This window comes from Hemitrygon akajei, chromosome 32 (assembly GCF_048418815.1).
Source record: "Hemitrygon akajei chromosome 32, sHemAka1.3, whole genome shotgun sequence".
Taxonomy (NCBI): Eukaryota; Metazoa; Chordata; class Chondrichthyes; order Myliobatiformes; family Dasyatidae; genus Hemitrygon; species Hemitrygon akajei.
In genome coordinates this window covers 5,040,907-5,059,169 of record NC_133155.1, presented here as the reverse complement: position 1 = coordinate 5,059,169, position 18,263 = coordinate 5,040,907, and the positions used below count along the sequence as shown (strand labels likewise).

Below are 18,263 nucleotides of genomic sequence, written 5' to 3'. Positions count from 1 at the left end.
AAAAAAAATTAGTAACCAGTTTGCCATGGCTTTCAAATAAATTTTTGTTACCTGGTTCCCACATCACCATTGTTGTTGGGGTCACCTCAGATTAGCCAGATAAAAACTTAGTTTCGAGAACAGATCTGATACTGGGTTGCACACACATACAAAAAGCTGGAGGAACTCAGCAGGCCAGGCAGCATCTATGGAAAAAGCCACAGACAACGTTTTGGACCGAAACCCTTAGGCAGGACTGCACATTCCAGAATCTGCAGATTTTCTCTTGTTTGCAATCAGATACTGGGTTAATTTCTCTTGCATTTTTTGTAACTAGTGTCAATTCCTTTGAGCTCCTCGTTTGCTGTAGATTGGTGATTTTGTTTCTGGGAGATTTTCTGATCCTCCTTCCACAAAGGCACAAAAAACCTTTGCTTAATTTCTTTAGCATTTCCTTAATCCCGATGTAATTTGGGATCCTGTTTCAGTCTGTAAAGGAGCCATGCAAACTTTACCTAATCGTTTCCATTTTACATCAATTATACAAACTGTCACAGTGTATTTGTATGATTTCCATTAAACTATTCTCAAATTTGGCTTTCCTTTCTCTTTCCTTTCTGGTTGTGTATTTAATATTTGAGTAATCTTGTGTGTATACATATTGGCTGATTAAGCATCTTTGTTTGTTTAAATAATTTATTACAGGTTAAATGTATAAATACGTTAATTGCGTACATGATCATGCCATCACGTGATAAAAGTACGATTCGCTTAAAGTAAAGGTGAGCCTAGACTACCATTCCGGACTCCCGTATGTTCCCTTGAATTAATTTAATATTTTGAAGTACAAAACATAGCACTTCCATTTGCTACATTTTGAACGTTCAACATTCTCAGTTTTATGACTCTTCTTAACAACATTATTCTTTTCCTTTCCTTGATAGCCACAGCTGGCCAACTATCTCTGCTTTCCTCATGAGATACATGCAGTGATATCTCTGTGGAGTTTGTTGCCACAAGTGGCTGTAGATGCCAGATCATTGGCCCGAAACGGTGACTGCTTATTCTTTTGCAGAGATGCTGCCTGATCTACTGAGTTCCTCCAGCACTTCGTGTGCATCGCTTTGGATTTCCAGCATCTGCAGACTTTCTTGTGTTCATTATTGTCTCACTATCCGCAGGTAATTTATTGTAAATGTATGAATTGCCTGCTAGGTTAGGATGGACAAAGAGTCCTTGGAATCTCCTCGAAATCTGTACCTTCTCTGCATTGCCTTGCATGATGTCAGGCACATGTAAATATTGATTATTTCCTAATGGTATAGATAAGGAACTAACAAGTGTCACTGTCACCAATCCCACTTTTCCTTCAAAAAACAATGAAGTTCTTGCTTCCTCGATTTCCCTTCAGCTGGTGAGTTTTCTCTGTTCCTGTGTGAAAGCATCCGCTACACTGCTGGTGTGTGACCTGCAAGGTGTGATTTTGTGATTTGTGAAACTTGTGTAAAGTGCGAACTTGCCGAAGCGATCGGCATTGGATGGTGGCTCTTTGATATCCTTCCTCACTTCTTGCTGTGCATTCTGCAAAACAAAAAACAGGGTCTGTCAGAAAATGTAGAGGAGGTTTGACCCAAAAGTAGAGCAGCAGAGACAATTTAGTACTAAATGATACTCTTACTAATGGATGGCAAAATAATGAGCCATGAGGGGCCGCAAACAAGAGAGAACAGAAACTAAACACAACAAGCAACAAGGTAAACTTCAGGCAGGAGCCATGAAAGCTCGGAGCACCAGGTTGAGGCCAGCTAGTTTGATGAGGACCGTGGTAGGTGCCAAGTACCACTGGGGGGGTGTGATCTCTTGGAGGATGTACTGTGGGCTTGCCCCTAGGCCTGGCCAAGATTAATTATTTTTTTGTGGGCATATTCAATAAATCCTTAATAGAATAATAACCATAATAGAATCAATGGAAGACCTCACCAACTTGGGTGTTCAACCAGTGTGCAAAAGACAACAAACTAAGGTATGCAAATAAAAAAGGAAGGAAATAATAATAAATAAAAAAACAATAAATATTGAGAATATGAGATGAAGATTCCTCAAAAAGTGTGTCCATAGGTTGTTGGACCATTTCAATGACGGGGCAAGTGAAGTTGAGTGAAGTTTTGTTTGAAAGCCTGAGAGTTGAGGGGCAATCACTGTTCCTGAATCTGGTGTTGAAGCACATCAGCCCCTGTCTGAATGGTAACTTGGATCCGCTCCAATTTGCCTACTGAAGCACCAAGCTTACAGCGGACGCCATCTCATTGGAATTTCTGGACAGCAACGATGCATACATCAGGATGCTCTTTATCGATTGCAGCTCAACGTTTAATACCATCATCCCCTCAAAATTAATCAGTAAACCAAGATTTGGGCCTCAATACCTCCTGTGCAATTGGATCCTAGATCCTGGATTTCCTCACTTGCACACCCCAGTCAGTCTGGATTGGAAAAAACATCTCCTCTACAATCTCCTTCAGCACAGATGCACCACAGGGATGTGTGCTTAGCCCCCTGTTCTACTTGCTTTATACCTATAGCTCTGTGGCTAAGCACAGCTCCAACACCATGTTCAAGTTTACTGATGACACCACTGTTGTGGGCTGTATCAAAGGTGGTGATGAATCAGCGTACAGGAGGGAGATTGAAAATTCAGCTGAGTGGTGTCAAAACAACAACCTCTCCCTCAATATCAATAATCCTAAGGACTGATTGTAAACTTCAAGAGTGGGGAAAACAGAGGTCCATGAGCCAGTAATTATTGAAGGATCAGAGGTGGAGAGGGTCCATATCTTTAAATTCCTGGAAGTCACTATCTCAGAGGACCTGTCCTGGACTCATCATCTAAATATTATTGTGATGAAAGCACGACAGCACCTCTAGTTCCTCAAGAGTCATTGGAGATTCAGCATGTCGTAGACAACCTGGCAAACTTCTATAGAAGTGTGCTGACTGGCTGCATTACGGCTGGTATGGGAACACCAATGCCTTTGAGCAGAAAATCGACTCAGTACATCATGGGTAAAACCCTTCCAACCACTGAGCACATCTACATGAAATGTGCATCCATCATCGAAGATCCTCACCACCCAGGCCATGGCCTTTTCTCACTGTTGAATGTACAAGTGCCTTAGGACTCACACTTGTAGATACGAGAATAGTTACTACTCCTCAACCATCAGGCTATTGAACAAAAGGAACAACCACACTCAGTTAAGGCCTGTCATATTGTTATTTCATGCTCGTTATTTATTGCTATTTATTTACATCTGCATTTGCACAGCTTGTTGAAAGTTATCGGTTCCTGATGTTTACAGTTTACGGTTACTGTTCTACCGATTTGCTAAGCATGCCTGCAGAAAAAGAATCTCAGGGTTGTATGTGGTCATATATATGTACTCTGATAATAAACTTTACTTTGAACTTTGAATTGGATTAGACATTGGCTTTGCTGGAGATGCCAGAGAGTGGTAATGGAGGGTTGCCTCTCTGACTGGAGAGGCCTGTGACAAGTGGAGTGCCACAGGGATCGGTGCTGGCTCCTTTGTTGCTTGTCATCTATATCAATGATAATGTGGTAAACAGGATCAGCAGATTTTGCAGATGACGCCAAGATTGGGGGTGTATGGTCAGTGAGGGAAGCCATCATGGCTTGCAGAGGGATCTGCATCTGCTGGAAAAATGGGCTGAAAATTGGCAGATGGAATTTAATGCAGACAAGTGCGAGGTGTTTGCACTTCGCTAGGACCAATCGGGCACTGAGGAGTGTGGTAGAACAAAGGGATCTGGGAATACAGGTCCATAATTAATAGAAAGTGGCATCGCAGGCAGATAGGTTGTAAAGAAAGCTTTTGTCACATTGGCCTTCATAAATCGTTGAGTACAGGAGATGAGATGTTATGTTGAAGTTATAAGACGTTAGTGAAGCCTAATCTGGAGTACTGTGTGCAATTTTGGTCACCTACCTACAGGAAAGATGTAAACAAGGTGGAAAAATTGCAGAGAGCATTTACCAGGATGTTGCTGGGTCTAGAGGACCTCAGTTATAGGAAAGATTACATAGATGAGTTCTGTATAATTTAGAACATTAGAAGATTGAAAGGGGATTTGATAGAGGTATACAAAATTATGAGGGGTATCAATAGGATAAATGCAAACAGGTTTTTCCCTCTGAGCAACCAACACACACAAAATGCTGGTGGAACGCAGCAGGCCAGGCAGCATCTATAGGAAGAAGCACTGTCGACGTTTCGGGCCAAGACCCTTTGTCAGGACTAACTGAAAGAAAAGATAGTAAGAGATTTGAAAGTAAGGGGGGAGGGGGAAATCTGAAATGATAGGAGACCGGAGGGGGTGGGGTGAAGCTAAGAGCTGGAGTTGGGTGGGACTACAGCTAGAAGTCATGGGTTAAGGGTGAAAGATTTAAAAGTTTAAGGGGTACATGATGGGTAATCTCTTCACTCAGAGCATCGTGAGAGTGCAGAATGAGCTGCCAGCACAAGTGGTGCATGTGAGCCTGATCTCAGCGTTTAAGAGAAGTTTGGACAGGTACATGGATGGTAGGGATATGGAGGGCTTTAGTCCCACTGCAGGTCGATGGGAGTAGGCAGTTTAAATGGTTTTGGCATGGACGAGATGGGCAGAATGGCCTGTTTCTCTGCTGTACTTCTTTATGACACTATGACTCTAGGACTATTGTCCTGTCTGCATTTTAAACTTAATCTACGATCCACATTCAGGTCTGAAGATTGGTTGCTATTGAAATTTAACCTTTTATTACATGCCCCAACTCCAGAGTATGCCCTTACACCCTGTTCCTAGGAACTGCACTATATACTCCTTTAGCACTTGTCCAGCTTTCATGATTCCTTTGGAACCATCATGAGCAATGTCTAAAACATGTTCTGTTAGCAACTGCAGAAGAACAATATAATTATCCTGCAGACTGAGATCTGAGGTCGGTGGACTCCTGCCACTGCTTGCAAGGAGTTTGTACGATCTCCCCGTGATTCCGTGGGTTTTCTCTGGGTGCGCTGGTTTCCTCCCACAGTCCAAAGGCGCACCATCTGGTAGGTCAATTGGACATTGTGAATTATTTCATGATTGGGCTAGGATTAAATCGGGGGATTGATGGGCAGCGTGGCTCAAAGGGCCGGAAGGGCCCATTTTGCGTCATATCTCAATAAGTAAACAAATAATTTAATTGCCAACTTGGAGCAAATTTTGCAGTGTGTGTATGTCATCACTAGAGGGTGCTGTGTCTATGTTGCAACTGATTTGCTGTCACAGTCTGGGGCAGAATAGCATCCAATCAATGTTCTCTGTAAGGTGTGCGTTCACACATCTTTTCCTACTAGCACACAAAGGAATTTAAACTGTGCACAAAAGGTTGTCACCCTCCACCTCATTGGAATGTCAAGTGCATTTCATGATTGTCCACAATCGCATTTCCTTTTCCAGTTTCCAATGCAGACAGTGTTGACAACGTGGAGGTTATGATGATTTGTCAGCAGATTTTAGAACTGGCTTATTTATACTGTTTTTAACTGAAGAAAATATTGATTCACTATGTCAAATTCCAAAGAAGCAAAGGGTATGAAGTGCGAAAGAACTAGTTCATTTAAAGCGGAACAGCTCAATGAAACAGTAGAAACTGATACATCGAAAGCTCATGAGGTCAGGAACGTGCAGCTACGAGAAATATTTATGCACAATACAGAAACTGGTGTTACCTGTGTGTATTGTTGCAAAGTAAAAGTTGCTGGAGAATTTGCAAGTGTGTAGAAGTGGAGTGATAATTGGAAACTTGACTTTTTAAAGAGTCATTTAGCAAGCAAATCACATACGGGCAGTGTGCAGAAGCGCCAGTGAGTAAATCCTTCATTACCCGCTACAGGCCTGCTGCGTATGTTTTGTGAGAGTGCAGATGAACGAGAGCGAATACAATCAAACCCAGAGGAGATCAAAGTTCTTACTGACAGTACTTTGCTAGCTGCTAAATGTATACCTCTCCATATTAAATTCGGTGGGCACATGTTGTTGTTACTGGGCAAAAAGTTGCACAACACAAGATTTTTGTGCACACTGGTCATTACAAATTAGAAGGAACGTCGCAGCCAGTTTATTGCAGCTTGAGGTTACTTTAGAGTCATCGTCTGAGTATTGTGTCCTTGCTTGAATAACTGTGAGGTTACTCTGCTACTTCTCTGTTGCTATTATTGGGCTGATTGAATGTGTGACCTCAAATATGATGCTATACTGAAACTTATAATTGAGTATCACAGATACCTGATATTACATAAAACTTTTTATTAACCCTCTTGAATTTGAATATAATTTGCAATTAAAATATTCCCAGAACTTGGCAACGGTGAAATTTTCATATTAAAAACCCCAGATCAGAACTGACAAAATGTCTGAAGCAGGGCCTTTGACCTGAAACATTTACTGCTTCTCTTTTCAGCCCGATTGCTGAGTATTTTCAGGACCTTTTGTTTTATTTTAGATTTCCAGCATCTGCAGTTTTTTTTTTGATGACTTTGACAAGGGTGTTGGCCATTTTTCTCACTCATTTAGAGCTGAAGGTTTTTTCACTCACCATGTTGACTGATAGGCTCAAAGTTCAAAGTACAAATAATATCAATGTATGCATGCAGTATACAACCCTGAGGCTTGTCTTCCCACAGACAAAGAAAACTGTGGAATATGTTCAACTCCTCAACCCTTCCCACGCACAAAAAAACAAATTACACAAATGGCAACAAGAAAGAATGAATGATAACACAGATTATAAACACACAAGAATTGGAAGAGTCCAGTTGAATTACAGTCCAATTCACAAACTGCAGACCCAGAACTTTGGTACCATCCTTCAATAGCTTCAAGGAGAGAGAGAGAGAGAGAGAGAGAGAGAGAGAGACCGTTCGAATGCAAAGGCCTTCCCTCGGGAACAGCAAGCAAGAGCAAGAGCAAGAGGCTGATCACTCTCTCGCCTCGATGTTTCAATCTTCCTCGATTCTTTAATCGGTGATATCAGCAGAACAATGGAGTTGATCATGGGCTCGTGCCCTGCCTCAAGCGAACCAGGCTTCCAGGCTGTTTGCCTCCCCCAAACCGTCTCAGAGACCACAAAACACCACATCGGTCAAAAGGCCCGAAAACACACCACCAAACTGTAGATCTAAGGCTCCAGCAGTCCCAGACGGCATGTTAAAGAAAAAGGAGACAGAAAAGAAGTGAAAGAAACAGTTTCTCGGACCACCTGAGAGACGTCGCCTGTGGTGACATCTTGAGCCTCTCTGGGCTCTCTTGTACATCTCTGGGCTGCAAATATGTTCAAGTCCTGAGGAAGGGTCTCAGTCCAAACTGTCGACTCTTTATCAGATGCTGCTGACAGACCTGCTGAGTTCCTCCAGCATTTGTGTGGGTTACTCAAAATGTATACCTGCGGCTGATTGTTCTGTTAATCGCTGGGAGTGAAAAGTGGTGGGACAGTAGCACAGCAGTTAGCACAATGCTTTACAGTACAGGCGGCCTGTGTTCAGTCCCCTCCACTACCTGTAAGGAGTTTGTACGTTCTCCCCGTGATCGTGTGGGTTTCCTCTGGGTGCTCCGGTTTCCTCTCACAGTCCAAAGACTGGTATGCTAATTGGTCATTGTATATTGTCCTGTGATCAGACTAAGATTAAATGGGGGGATTTCTGTGGTGGCGTGGCTCAGAGGGTCTACTCTGCGTGGTATCGCAATAGATAAACGATCAGAATTATTGTTGACATCGGCACCTGCCACATGATCTGCTGAGTTCTGATGCACAGATGCCTGATCAATGACAAATGAAGAGGAAATGTCCACAGTCAGTCAGGCAGATTCTGTGGAAGTCAGGAAGCACTGAACGCAATGCTCCAGATGTGCCGTGAGCAGAAGTTTATCCAGCTGCACTGTAACTTCTTGATGTATGAACTAACTGACATGACTAATAAAGGCAGGTATGCTGCGTGTCTTCTTTTCCCCTCTTGTGTTTGATCTTCTCTTTACTGGACACAAGATCAGGCCAGAGCTCCCTACAAAGGACTGGGAGAATGGCCGAGAGTACCATAGGGGGTCTCCCTACTATCCATCAGAGACACTTCTCAGGAGTGTTGTGTACGCAGGGCCCTTAGTATTATTAAGGATCCCACCCATCTATCCAGTATGCTTCTTTGACTTTCTACCATCTGATGTGTAAAGACAAGAACGGTCAGGATAGAAAACAGTTTCTTCCCTCAGGCCATTGGGCTTCTGAACTCTCTGCTGCACAGCATTCAAAGTGTCACCGGATAAGTTGTACTGTACCCTCCAATATTTAATTTATCGACTTTACTCTGTTTGTATATGTGTAATTCATTCATAGATTTAATTCCTATTTTCCTAAGTTATTGTGTGTTATGCTCCTGGTCAGGAGAAACATTATCTTGTTTGATGGTATACGTGTATATAGTTAACTATCAGTAAACCTGGCTTGACTTGAAGTTCAACTTTAAATGTATTGTCATTCAACCATACACATGTATAACCACCAAACAAAACAACATTCCTCTGAACCAAGGTGCACAACACAGTACATATAACTCACACATGAAACATGAAGTTACATTACCACAAATAAATTACAAATCATATGGTGCTTTCTTGACCGAAGAGGTGGTGTTGAGGGACCAGGTGATATCATCCATTATGTGCATTCCCAGAAAGCTGGTGCTTCGAACTCTCTCCACGGAGCAGCTGTGTACATGCAGACAGGAGAGGCCAGCCTGCACCTTCCTAAAGTCCACAATCAACTCCTCAGTCTTGTCTAAATTGAGACTCGAGTTGGCCATCAGCGGCTCTGACTCCTCTCTGTACGCTGTCTAATCGTTCTTATGCTATGGGATCAGAGGGAATCTTGTTTTATGTGATCTTCGGAATGTTTTAAAATAGCTCATGCCATCATTGCAACTTTGCTAATACACCATCAGCTTGTGGATGTGTGCCGATATCTTGTTGGAACTTCAGAATCAGGTTTATTATCACCGGCATGTGACGTGAAATTTGTTAACTTAGCAGCAGCAGTTCAATGCAATACATAACATAGAAGAGGAAAAAATAATAACAATTAATAAATAAATCAATTACAGTATACATATATTGAATAGATTCAAAAACGTGCACAAATCAGAAATACTGTATATTAAAAAAGTGAGGTAGTGACAAGGGTTCAATGGGGAGTATTTTATGGTGTTTATTAATAGTTCAAATTCACTGCAAGCATCTAAGTATTTGATTGAACTTCTGCCAGAGTGGTCAGAATCAGAATCAGGTTTAATATCATCGGCATGTGTCATGAAATTTGCTAACCTTGTGGCAGCAGTACAATGCAATACATAATAAATTTAGAAAAAACTGAATGACAGTAAGTATATGTATAGTATGTTAAATAGTTAAGTTAAAGTAAGTAGTGCAAAAACAGAAAATGAATTATTAAAAAAGTAGTGAGGTAGTGTTCATGGGTTCAATGTCCATTTGGTAATCAGATGGCAGAGGGGAAGAAGCTGTTCCTGGATTGTGGAATGTGTGCCTTCAGGCTTCCGTACCTCCTCCCTGATGGTAAAAGTGTGAAGAGGGCATGTCCTGAGTGACGGGGGTCCTTAATGATGGACATAGCCTTTCTAAGGCACTGCTCCTTGAAGATATCTTGAATACTACAGAGGCTTGTACCCTTGATGGAACTGACTAATTTTACAACTTTCTGCAACTTACTTCGATCCTGTACAGTAGCCACCACCCCCCAATACCAGACGATGTTGCAGCTAGTTAGAACGCTCTCCACACTACATCTGTATAAGTTTTCGAGTGGTGATGATTTAGTGGTATCTGGTGTATGCCTTGATTTAGTGACATCTCAGAGACTACTTACGTAATTTGTGCATCCATTGATAACATTTGACACCAATTTTCTTTCAAAGTGTTGCCTCCTCAAGATTTTCTTTATTTATGATACACCACTTGAAATTGAACACAAATATAATTTCAGACTATTTGTATCACGTAGGGATTTGGAGAAACAACATAACTTTTATTGAATATAGTGTATGTTAGAGCATAGCAGTGATGATGCTTTGTAATAGTTAAATTAAGTTAAAAATATTTTGTTGATGATTTTCATTTGTACTCAGTGTCTGAGGCTTCTCGCTTAAGTGTCCAACAGTAATCAGCCAGCATTGATGGTTTCTAATTCCCCTGATACCGTTTCTCCATGACCGCAATGTCCTGGTGAAACCTTTAATCTTGCTCGTCACTGACAGCGCCAAGATTTGCAGGCAAGAAAAGTAAGTGGAAATGTAGAAAATGAATCTTTAGTGACATGTTGCACTTCATGATTTTGTGTGCTTGATGCATGTTGTCAACCAGCTGCCTGTAGTTTGATGATCTGTAGTTGCCAAGAACATTTTCATCCACATCCTCGAATGACTTCCATGCCATTTTCTCTGATTCCACAAGAGGTTCTTCAAATTGCCTCTCATTGATGACCTCTTTGATTTGTGGCCCATCAAAATGCCTTCCTTAATCTTGGCATCAATTATTCCGACTTGAATTATGATTCGAAATATCAGATCTGGGCAATTTCCAAAAATGGTGTCTATAAGAGAAGCTTCATGGTGACTTTCATGATCAACAGCCCAACATCTGTAAGATGCACCCAAAAATATTCAGGAAGCAAAATCTTTGTTGTCCAGTATAACTTGGTGAAATTTTTTGCATGAGGTTAGAGTGTTTTTGGGGGTTAGCACATACAGCAAATAACTTCAGCGACTGACTTCAGCTATCAGTCTTCAGATGTGAATTTGAACTGTGGATTAAATCTAAAACGGAGCTCTGAACAATGGGCTACTGAGAACCGTGAACCAAGTTAATTGGAAGACCCGACAACGCTGATGTAAGTGTGTAATTGGTGTGTGTATTTGAGTGTCTATAGCTTGGGTGCGAAGAGGGAGTTGTGAAGGTGGTATGTAGTTCAAAGGAAGCATTGTAAATATGGAATTGTCCTGAACTTTTCTTTGATCTTCAGCATATAAAATGCCATGTTGTTGGGTCAAGCAGACTTCTTGCTCCGAAAGGGTCTCTCTCACTCTCTTTCTCTCGTAACTCCAAAAGGCTGTCAGCTTATTTGTGAGTGTGTATATTAAATAAAAAGACGACTTTTCATATCTGCCAACTGTGTCTCTCTGGCGACTTTGTTCACACGACATCACATACAATGGGAAGTTTGAAATGTTTCATGGAAATTCTGGAAGTGTTTATGGTCTCTGGGGAAGTTTGTCAATGCCTTGCCCATGCGTTGGAATCTTGTTGATATTTAATATTGTAGCCAGGAATGTGATAATACTTCATTGTGTATCTATCAGTGTGTTAATATTTTAAAGAGTTGTAGAAGTATTCATATTTTATGGGATTACTGGGACAGTATTAATATTTTACAGCTTCTCTGGGAGTGTGTAAATATTTTATGGGATGTCTGGAAATGTGCTAATATTTTATGGACCCCTAGAAATGTGTTCATATTTTATGGGATCTTTGGAAGAGTACTAATATTTTGTGAGGCTGCTACAAGTGTTATCATTTCTTGGAATCTCTGGGAGTGCACTAATATTTTTAATCTACTCCTAGGAATTTTTTATGGAATCCCTTGGATACTGTTAATTTTTTAGAGAGCTGTTGGGACTGTATTTATATTTTGTGGGATGGTTGAAACTCTATTAATATTTTTTTAGAATGGGTGGTAAGTTGTTAATATTTTATAAGCTCTCTGAATGCTCTTTAATGTTTGACAGAATCTCTGCAAATTTGTTCGTATTTTCCTCAGCTGATGAGAGATTGGAAATATTTTGATGGGATACCTGGATGTGTGTTAATTTTTTATGGAGTCATGGTGGTATGTTTATATTTTATGCAATCACTGGGAGTGTGCTGGCATTTGATTGGATTACCGGGAGTATGTTAATATTTGACAACATCTCTGGGAGTGTGTTAAAATTTAATTGTGTTTGTACTTTATGGAATCACTGAAACTGTGTTAATAATTTACAAGCTTTCTGGATGAAAATTAAAATATTACTGAACATCTGGGATTTTGTTAATAGTTATGGAATGACAAGGTGCATGTTCATATTTTATTAGCCTGCTGGATAAATTTATTTAATGAAGTCATTGGATTTTTTATATTGAATACTTCACAGGTTTTGAGAGTGAGCTATATTATTAGATGGGACCTCTGTGGATGTTAATGAGTTACAATCTCATTAGCAACCTTCTTGGTTTGTTAATACATTGTAGGATCTGCAGGATTCATAGAACGCCTGTGAGTTTGTTTGTATTTATGTAATTGCTGGGAGTGAGTTAATATTTTACAGAGTGTATTATGTACTGCTATTTATTAGGGCTTATGTAATACTTCACAGCATTCTGGAATGTGCGAATATTTTATGAGATATCTGAGAGTATGCTAATATTTATTGGGACTCCTGCGAGATTGTTTCCACTTTGAGAGCTGCTGTTGGTGTACTATTACAGGCACTCTGGGACTGCTAATATTCTATGAGATTTCTTAGGAAGTACTAAACATTACAGAGTAACTGAGAATGCTTTGGTATCTTATGCAACCTATAGGTATGTGATAATTTTCCATGGGCTCCCTGGAGCACTTCAGTGTTTTATGGAGTCTCTTGCAGTGCGTTTATATCGCATCTGGGGGATTCGCTTAGACTGTGTTAATATTCTATGGACTTCCTGGGAGAGCATTAATATGCCAGGAGTAAGTGGAAATGTATTTAGATTTCACGGCATCTTTGACAGTGTTCTAATATCCTACGGGATTGTTGGGATTTTGTTACAGATTCCCTGGGGCTTTTTCAATATTTTTAGACTGGGAATTTATAATGAACTCCCATGGAATTTTTTCCCCCAACATTTTATGGAGCCTCCGGTAATGTTCATACTCTATGGACTTTGAGTGTGTAAGTTGGTGGGAGTCTCTGGGAGTGTGTTAACATACAGTATTTAGGAATAGCAAGAAATGTACCGGTTCTGGAGCAGTGAAGTATTTTGTGTGTCATTTGTTATGGTTAATATTCTTCAGCTTTACTGAGGGTTTTTAATGGAATTGGTGGTCTTTCATATTCTCCTGGCATGTTTTTATTTTACTTCCGAGATACAGCACAGAGCAGGACCTTCTGGCCCTTCGAGCCGAGCTGCCCATCAATCCACCCATTTAACCCTAGCCCAATCACGGGGCAATTTAACCTACTAACCAGTTCGGCTTTGGATGGTGGGAGGAAACCCACTGGAAGAAATGTACAAATCCGCTTACAAGGCAAACCCGAATTGAACTCTGAACTCTTTGACACCCCGAGCTGTAGTAGCACCACCCTTACTGCCATGTGACTGTGGCACCCCTTGTAATGTTACTTGTAATCTCTGCAACTCAGTCTTACGGAGTGACTGGAATTTTGTATTGTATGGGCTGAGTTTGTAAATTATTAACACACTCAAAACTTTAAAATATTAACCAAGTTGCTGGAAGGATATGTAACAGGCTTGAGGGTGTTAATATTTTATGAACTAAGGGTGTGGGAGTATTTTCCAGATACTGGGAGTCTGCTAATATGTTAAGTTTCTGGCAGTATATTAACATTTTATAAAACTACTGGGTAGGTAGGTTAATACAGTTGATAAGTTAATATTTAATAGGATTGCTGTGGGGGAGTGTACAATATTTTACAGTGTTGCTAGTTTTAATTATTTATGGGGTGCCGAGGAACTATTAATATTTTATAGAGTTTCTGAAATTGTGTTAATATTTCAAGGGGTCTTTTGAGAGTTTGAATGTCTTACTATAGTTTCCCAAGTAGCTGATATATTACAGGGTCTCCTATGCTGTTAATTTTAGATGGGGTGGGTGAGTAAATCATCAAGAAAAATGCAGTAGTATAAGGTCACCTTTGCAAAGAAGTTCTCCGTTGCTCCAGGTTCAGGAACAGTTATTGTCCATCAAGCTCTTAAACCTGAGGGCAAACTATTCCCACAATGCATAGCTTCACTTTCCAGGAATCATCCCATGTTCTCAATACTCATTGCTTATTTATTATTTTTCTTTTTGTCAGCTATTTGCAGTTTGTCTTTTACACACTAGTTGGTTGTCCATCCTGTCGGGTGTGGTTTTTCATTGATTCTATTGTGTTTCTTGTATTGTGAATGCCCACAAGAAAATTAATCTCAATATTCTTCATGGTGATATATACATGTGTACTTTTGACAGATTTACTTTGATCTTGGATTCCTAAACATCTGAGAATTTTTACTTATTTGTAAATTTCCAGGTGAAAAAAATCCCGTTTCATAAGTTTTCCCCACTTTTGCACCAATTCTCACATTATAGAATTAATTTCCATCCCGTTGCTTCAAGAAAGATGACAAGCTGTACTGTCAGTTGTTCCTCACACAGTCACGCCTCTCAGTTTCCACTCAATAATTGACATTATATTTATAAATGTATTTTTATTATGTATAAAATTTACATGTCAATAAACTTTTATAAAAAGTTTTTTTAAAAACATCAGAAGAAATACATGTTCGCAGGAAAATTTCTCCCCACAAATATACAAAAGATACTCTAGTATAGAGTTCGCAAAAGTTGGGGAACTTCACTCCCCCTTCTACAGATCAATGATGCAGCGTCTACTTGAAGCTCTTCTCCAAGATCTGTGCATTTCCACTAGAATGGACATAGATTCCTCCTCCCAGTACAGACATGTTTCAAAAGTTTCAAGTTTTTTTTGGGATTTGTTTGAAAAATATTAAGAACAGTGCAGTACTGCATGCACAAGTTTGAACAGTGAAATGGTAGTCATCACAAGTGTTAAGAAACCAGGAGACTTCCTGATCCGACTATTCCCAGACAGTGCTACAGGCTTAACTGGAGAATCCTTGGGTCCACATGTTGAAATTTGGGCATGTCTTAAAATCGCGATACTGCACTTGGAGCTGACAGGGAAAATGGATCAGCCATGATGAAATACAGGAGACTTGAAGGGCCAAATGGCCTAATTCTGCTCCTATACCTTATGGCCTTAATTGGTGGCTCTATTTAAACTTTAAGGGTAAAAGAGTAGTCCTTATTAGTAGATCCAGCGATAGTCCCCTACACTATTGTATTGTTACTGTTCCCACATGCAACCTGCTCAGGATGTTCCCCTCACACACCAGGAAGTAGTAGCCCTCTCATTGGAGCTGAGAGAACTTTATCCATCAGTAACCTCAGGAGTGAATACCAGGAATGGATTGCCTGAAGTGACGTGGCACAGACCATCGCAACACTTGAGGTATTTGCTTGAGTACATGAAGAGGAGGGGGCTTGGATTATAGTTACAGTCCCTACAGAAAACAGACAATCTAGCAGGGAGGATGCTGTGGTTGGCATGGATTAGATGGGCTGAAAGGCCTGTTTCCCTGCTGTACTTCTCTAGGACTCCATAACTTTGAAGGCAACAGCCCCACGAGTGAGTCCAAAACACATCGACTCATTCTGCAAGAGGGTGATCCATGCTATGAGAAACAGCACCCTACACGGTACTGGGGCACAAATTCTGTAGCAAAGCACGTTTATCTATGCCACAGAAGGTTCTGAGCAAAACAGAGCTTGAGGCTTGAACACTGTAAGAGCTCTGATTAATCTGGAATTGTCAATACACTAGCCATTCTAATATTGAATTCCAGACCAGCCAAATCCTCTCTGTTTGGTCCCCTCAAAAAAATTGTCGACTGAACTTAAGTCCTGGTATTTGCTGCTTTTCATCAAGTTCCAATCAACCAGCATCTTACAAAAGATTAATCATGAATCACATAATTTCTCCATTAATTTCTAAAAATATCTTTCAAGAAATCAAGCTGACTTCATTAAAATTCTTTGGTCCTTAAGATAAAATGCGAGGTGTTAAATAGAGTACTCTGGGTGCCAAATCGAAAGCGTTCCCCAGATATGTACGGGCTCGTTCTTTTAAAAAAACACAAAACACGATTTGTCCTTGAAATGTTGAAGACATTGCTGGAAGTGGTAACGGGAAGGGTGGGGAGGGGGTGCGAGGTCTTGACGCTTGATTCGCTGGCAGGACACTCGAGAGCGGCGAGTTGGACGCACACCTGCAGCAATGAATGGGAGAGAGGCGTGTCAGTCAGCGAGATTGCGGGAGCCGGGCCAGACATACTGGCACCAGGCAGGAACCCCCGCACAGCCCCGATCGATAAACCAGCAGCACAGGGGGGACAGAGAGCGCGAAAGAAACACGGCTTAAACCCCCACACACATAAACCTCTCTCCACGGCACGCAGTTTCCTCACTGGCACCGTTTACTGCCCCTAAGTCTTCGCAGATGTTGCTGCAATTACCCGGACCAGAAAGAGCAACAACAATACGAATGTTTGGTGGCGCCTTCCTGTGGGTGGGGGTAATATCTCGATGCACATCTGCAGCTCTTCAGCATCCTAGCTCAGCAAGGAGGATACAACTCCCTTCCTGTTGCTAAACAGTCCCAGCTAAATATTTTCCCAAAAAAAACCCTCTAAGTTCTATACATAATTCTTTCTGCCGAGTTCGATTTCCCACTTATTCATTCCGAAGATTTTTGCAAGAGTTTATTCATTCTCAAGACTTTAAAATTTAAAGTTATTAGGACTTAAATCATAAGTTATTTTAAAATGTTGCAATTTTTTTAAAGTTCAAAAATCGAACTATACCCATATTCATATCTCGATTCATCTGCCCACTGCACATCTTTATAATGTAACATTAATATTGTACTACTGTAAACATTTGAATTAAATTGAGTTTCCAGTGATCTTAGCAAAGTACTGGCTACATGTTCCTGCATCCAATTGCTAATTATGTTACTTGTACCTTTATACAGTAACTCACCGTGGCCTTTATCAGTGACACAAGGTCAGACTCTCTCCTTCACTAGACAGTTCCGACCGCTGAAAGTGGGAGAGGAGAGATGTTAACAGAGAAGCTAGAGGAACTTTGTTTTAACAAAAAAGCGCGAAAAAAATGCTTTCATAATCCGAAAAGTCAGGTGAGTGGATTACCTGCAACGTTAGTAGGGAGCTGCTCGATGCCGTGTTCTCGGGGTCCTTTTGCTGGCTTTCTAATGCAATCTGTAGGTCAAATATATAATCGATAACGTGCTGGAGGATTTCCATTTTGCTGACTTTCCTGTTCTGGGGAATGCTAGGGACCAGCTCCATCAGTTTACAGTAGCAGTCGTTCATATCGTACAACAAGGTGATGGAGTCTTCTACCGGGTTCTTACCCCGTGAGATGGCCAAACTCTGATCAGACAAGCAGCACACAGCCTCGTGACAGCTTCTCACTGATCGGATGGGGCTGATAGCTTTCATCTCTTCCTCCCTCAAAGTTCCTCTTGAGGATTGTTTGTGACTATAAATATATATTTATATTCTTAAAAGATCCTCGTTTTGGAGCACGGTCTTGCAAAATGCACTTCTCGCAAATGATAAAAGCAGCAATGCTCGCTATGTTTTGGACTTTCCTCTATTTATGTCAGTCTAGTTGCAGCCACACCCCCCGTCATTTGCACAGAAAGGCGACGTCACTTCACCTCCTCTGGGCGCCCAGTGAGAACCTGTCTTTGGAAAGATGAGCGACAATGGTTCAGAAACGGCCCAGCCCATAGGACAACTCGGAACGGATGAGCAGCGCCGCCGGTGGAAGGGGAGACAAGAGCCGGGCGGCTGGGGGTTGCGTGGAGTGGGGGGAGCAGTGGAACAAGCCAGCATTTACGGTGCGAATTCCTTCACAGTTTTTTGAGTATCAGAACGCAGAAGTGAATAATCAGTTTGAAAGCAGATGATTGTCAATTTATATTTTCAACAGCCTTTTAGAGAGTCAGCAATATTCCCTCTAGAGTTTTTTATTTCAATTACGAAAAGAGACTAGCTATTGTCAGCAGCTCGAGAAAAGAAAAAACACTGATTCATAACTTGCGAGTGCATTTATTTGTCAAGACGTTACGGGGCTGTTACTTTTTAAAAAGTAGCCGGTTATTTCTAGGTTTCATTGTCTTCATTATTCAAGATTTTTTTAAAAAAAATTCATCCGGATCCCGTGCATTTTTTATGCAGAATCTCTTGAGTCTCTTTCTTCATTAATTCTGTCA

At 40.9% G+C, this 18,263-nt stretch overlaps 1 protein-coding gene across 2 annotated transcripts; it reads right to left on the bottom strand.

Moving 5' to 3' along the window:
* Positions 1 to 657: 657 nt before the first annotated feature.
* Positions 658 to 17,635, bottom strand: id3 (inhibitor of DNA binding 3). Of its 2 annotated transcripts, none has more exons than XM_073034279.1 (3): positions 17,173 to 17,635; positions 17,003 to 17,061; positions 658 to 1,560 (listed from the first exon to the last, which is right to left on the bottom strand). In XM_073034279.1, exons 1-2 carry the CDS (start codon positions 17,482 to 17,484, stop codon positions 17,014 to 17,016), a joined length of 360 nt encoding a protein of 119 aa, XP_072890380.1. In that variant the 5' UTR covers positions 17,485 to 17,635; the 3' UTR covers positions 658 to 1,560; positions 17,003 to 17,013. The 2 variants fall into 2 exon arrangements, with proteins under 2 accessions (XP_072890380.1, XP_072890379.1); XM_073034278.1 differs by lacking the exon at positions 658 to 1,560 and adding an exon at positions 14,570 to 16,230 and having other exon boundaries at positions 17,173 to 17,633.
* Between the last annotated feature and the right edge of the window lie 628 nt (positions 17,636 to 18,263).

Excerpts from the sequence above, each read along its gene's own strand:
- id3 (XM_073034279.1), bottom strand. The coding sequence starts at position 17,484 with ATGAAAGCTATCAGCCCCATCCGATCAGTGAGAAGCTGTCACGAGGCT. Across the intron at positions 17,062-17,172 it reads GCTCCCTACTAACGTTGCAG|CGGTCGGAACTGTCTAGTGA; the intron begins GTAATCCACTCA and ends TCCCACTTTCAG.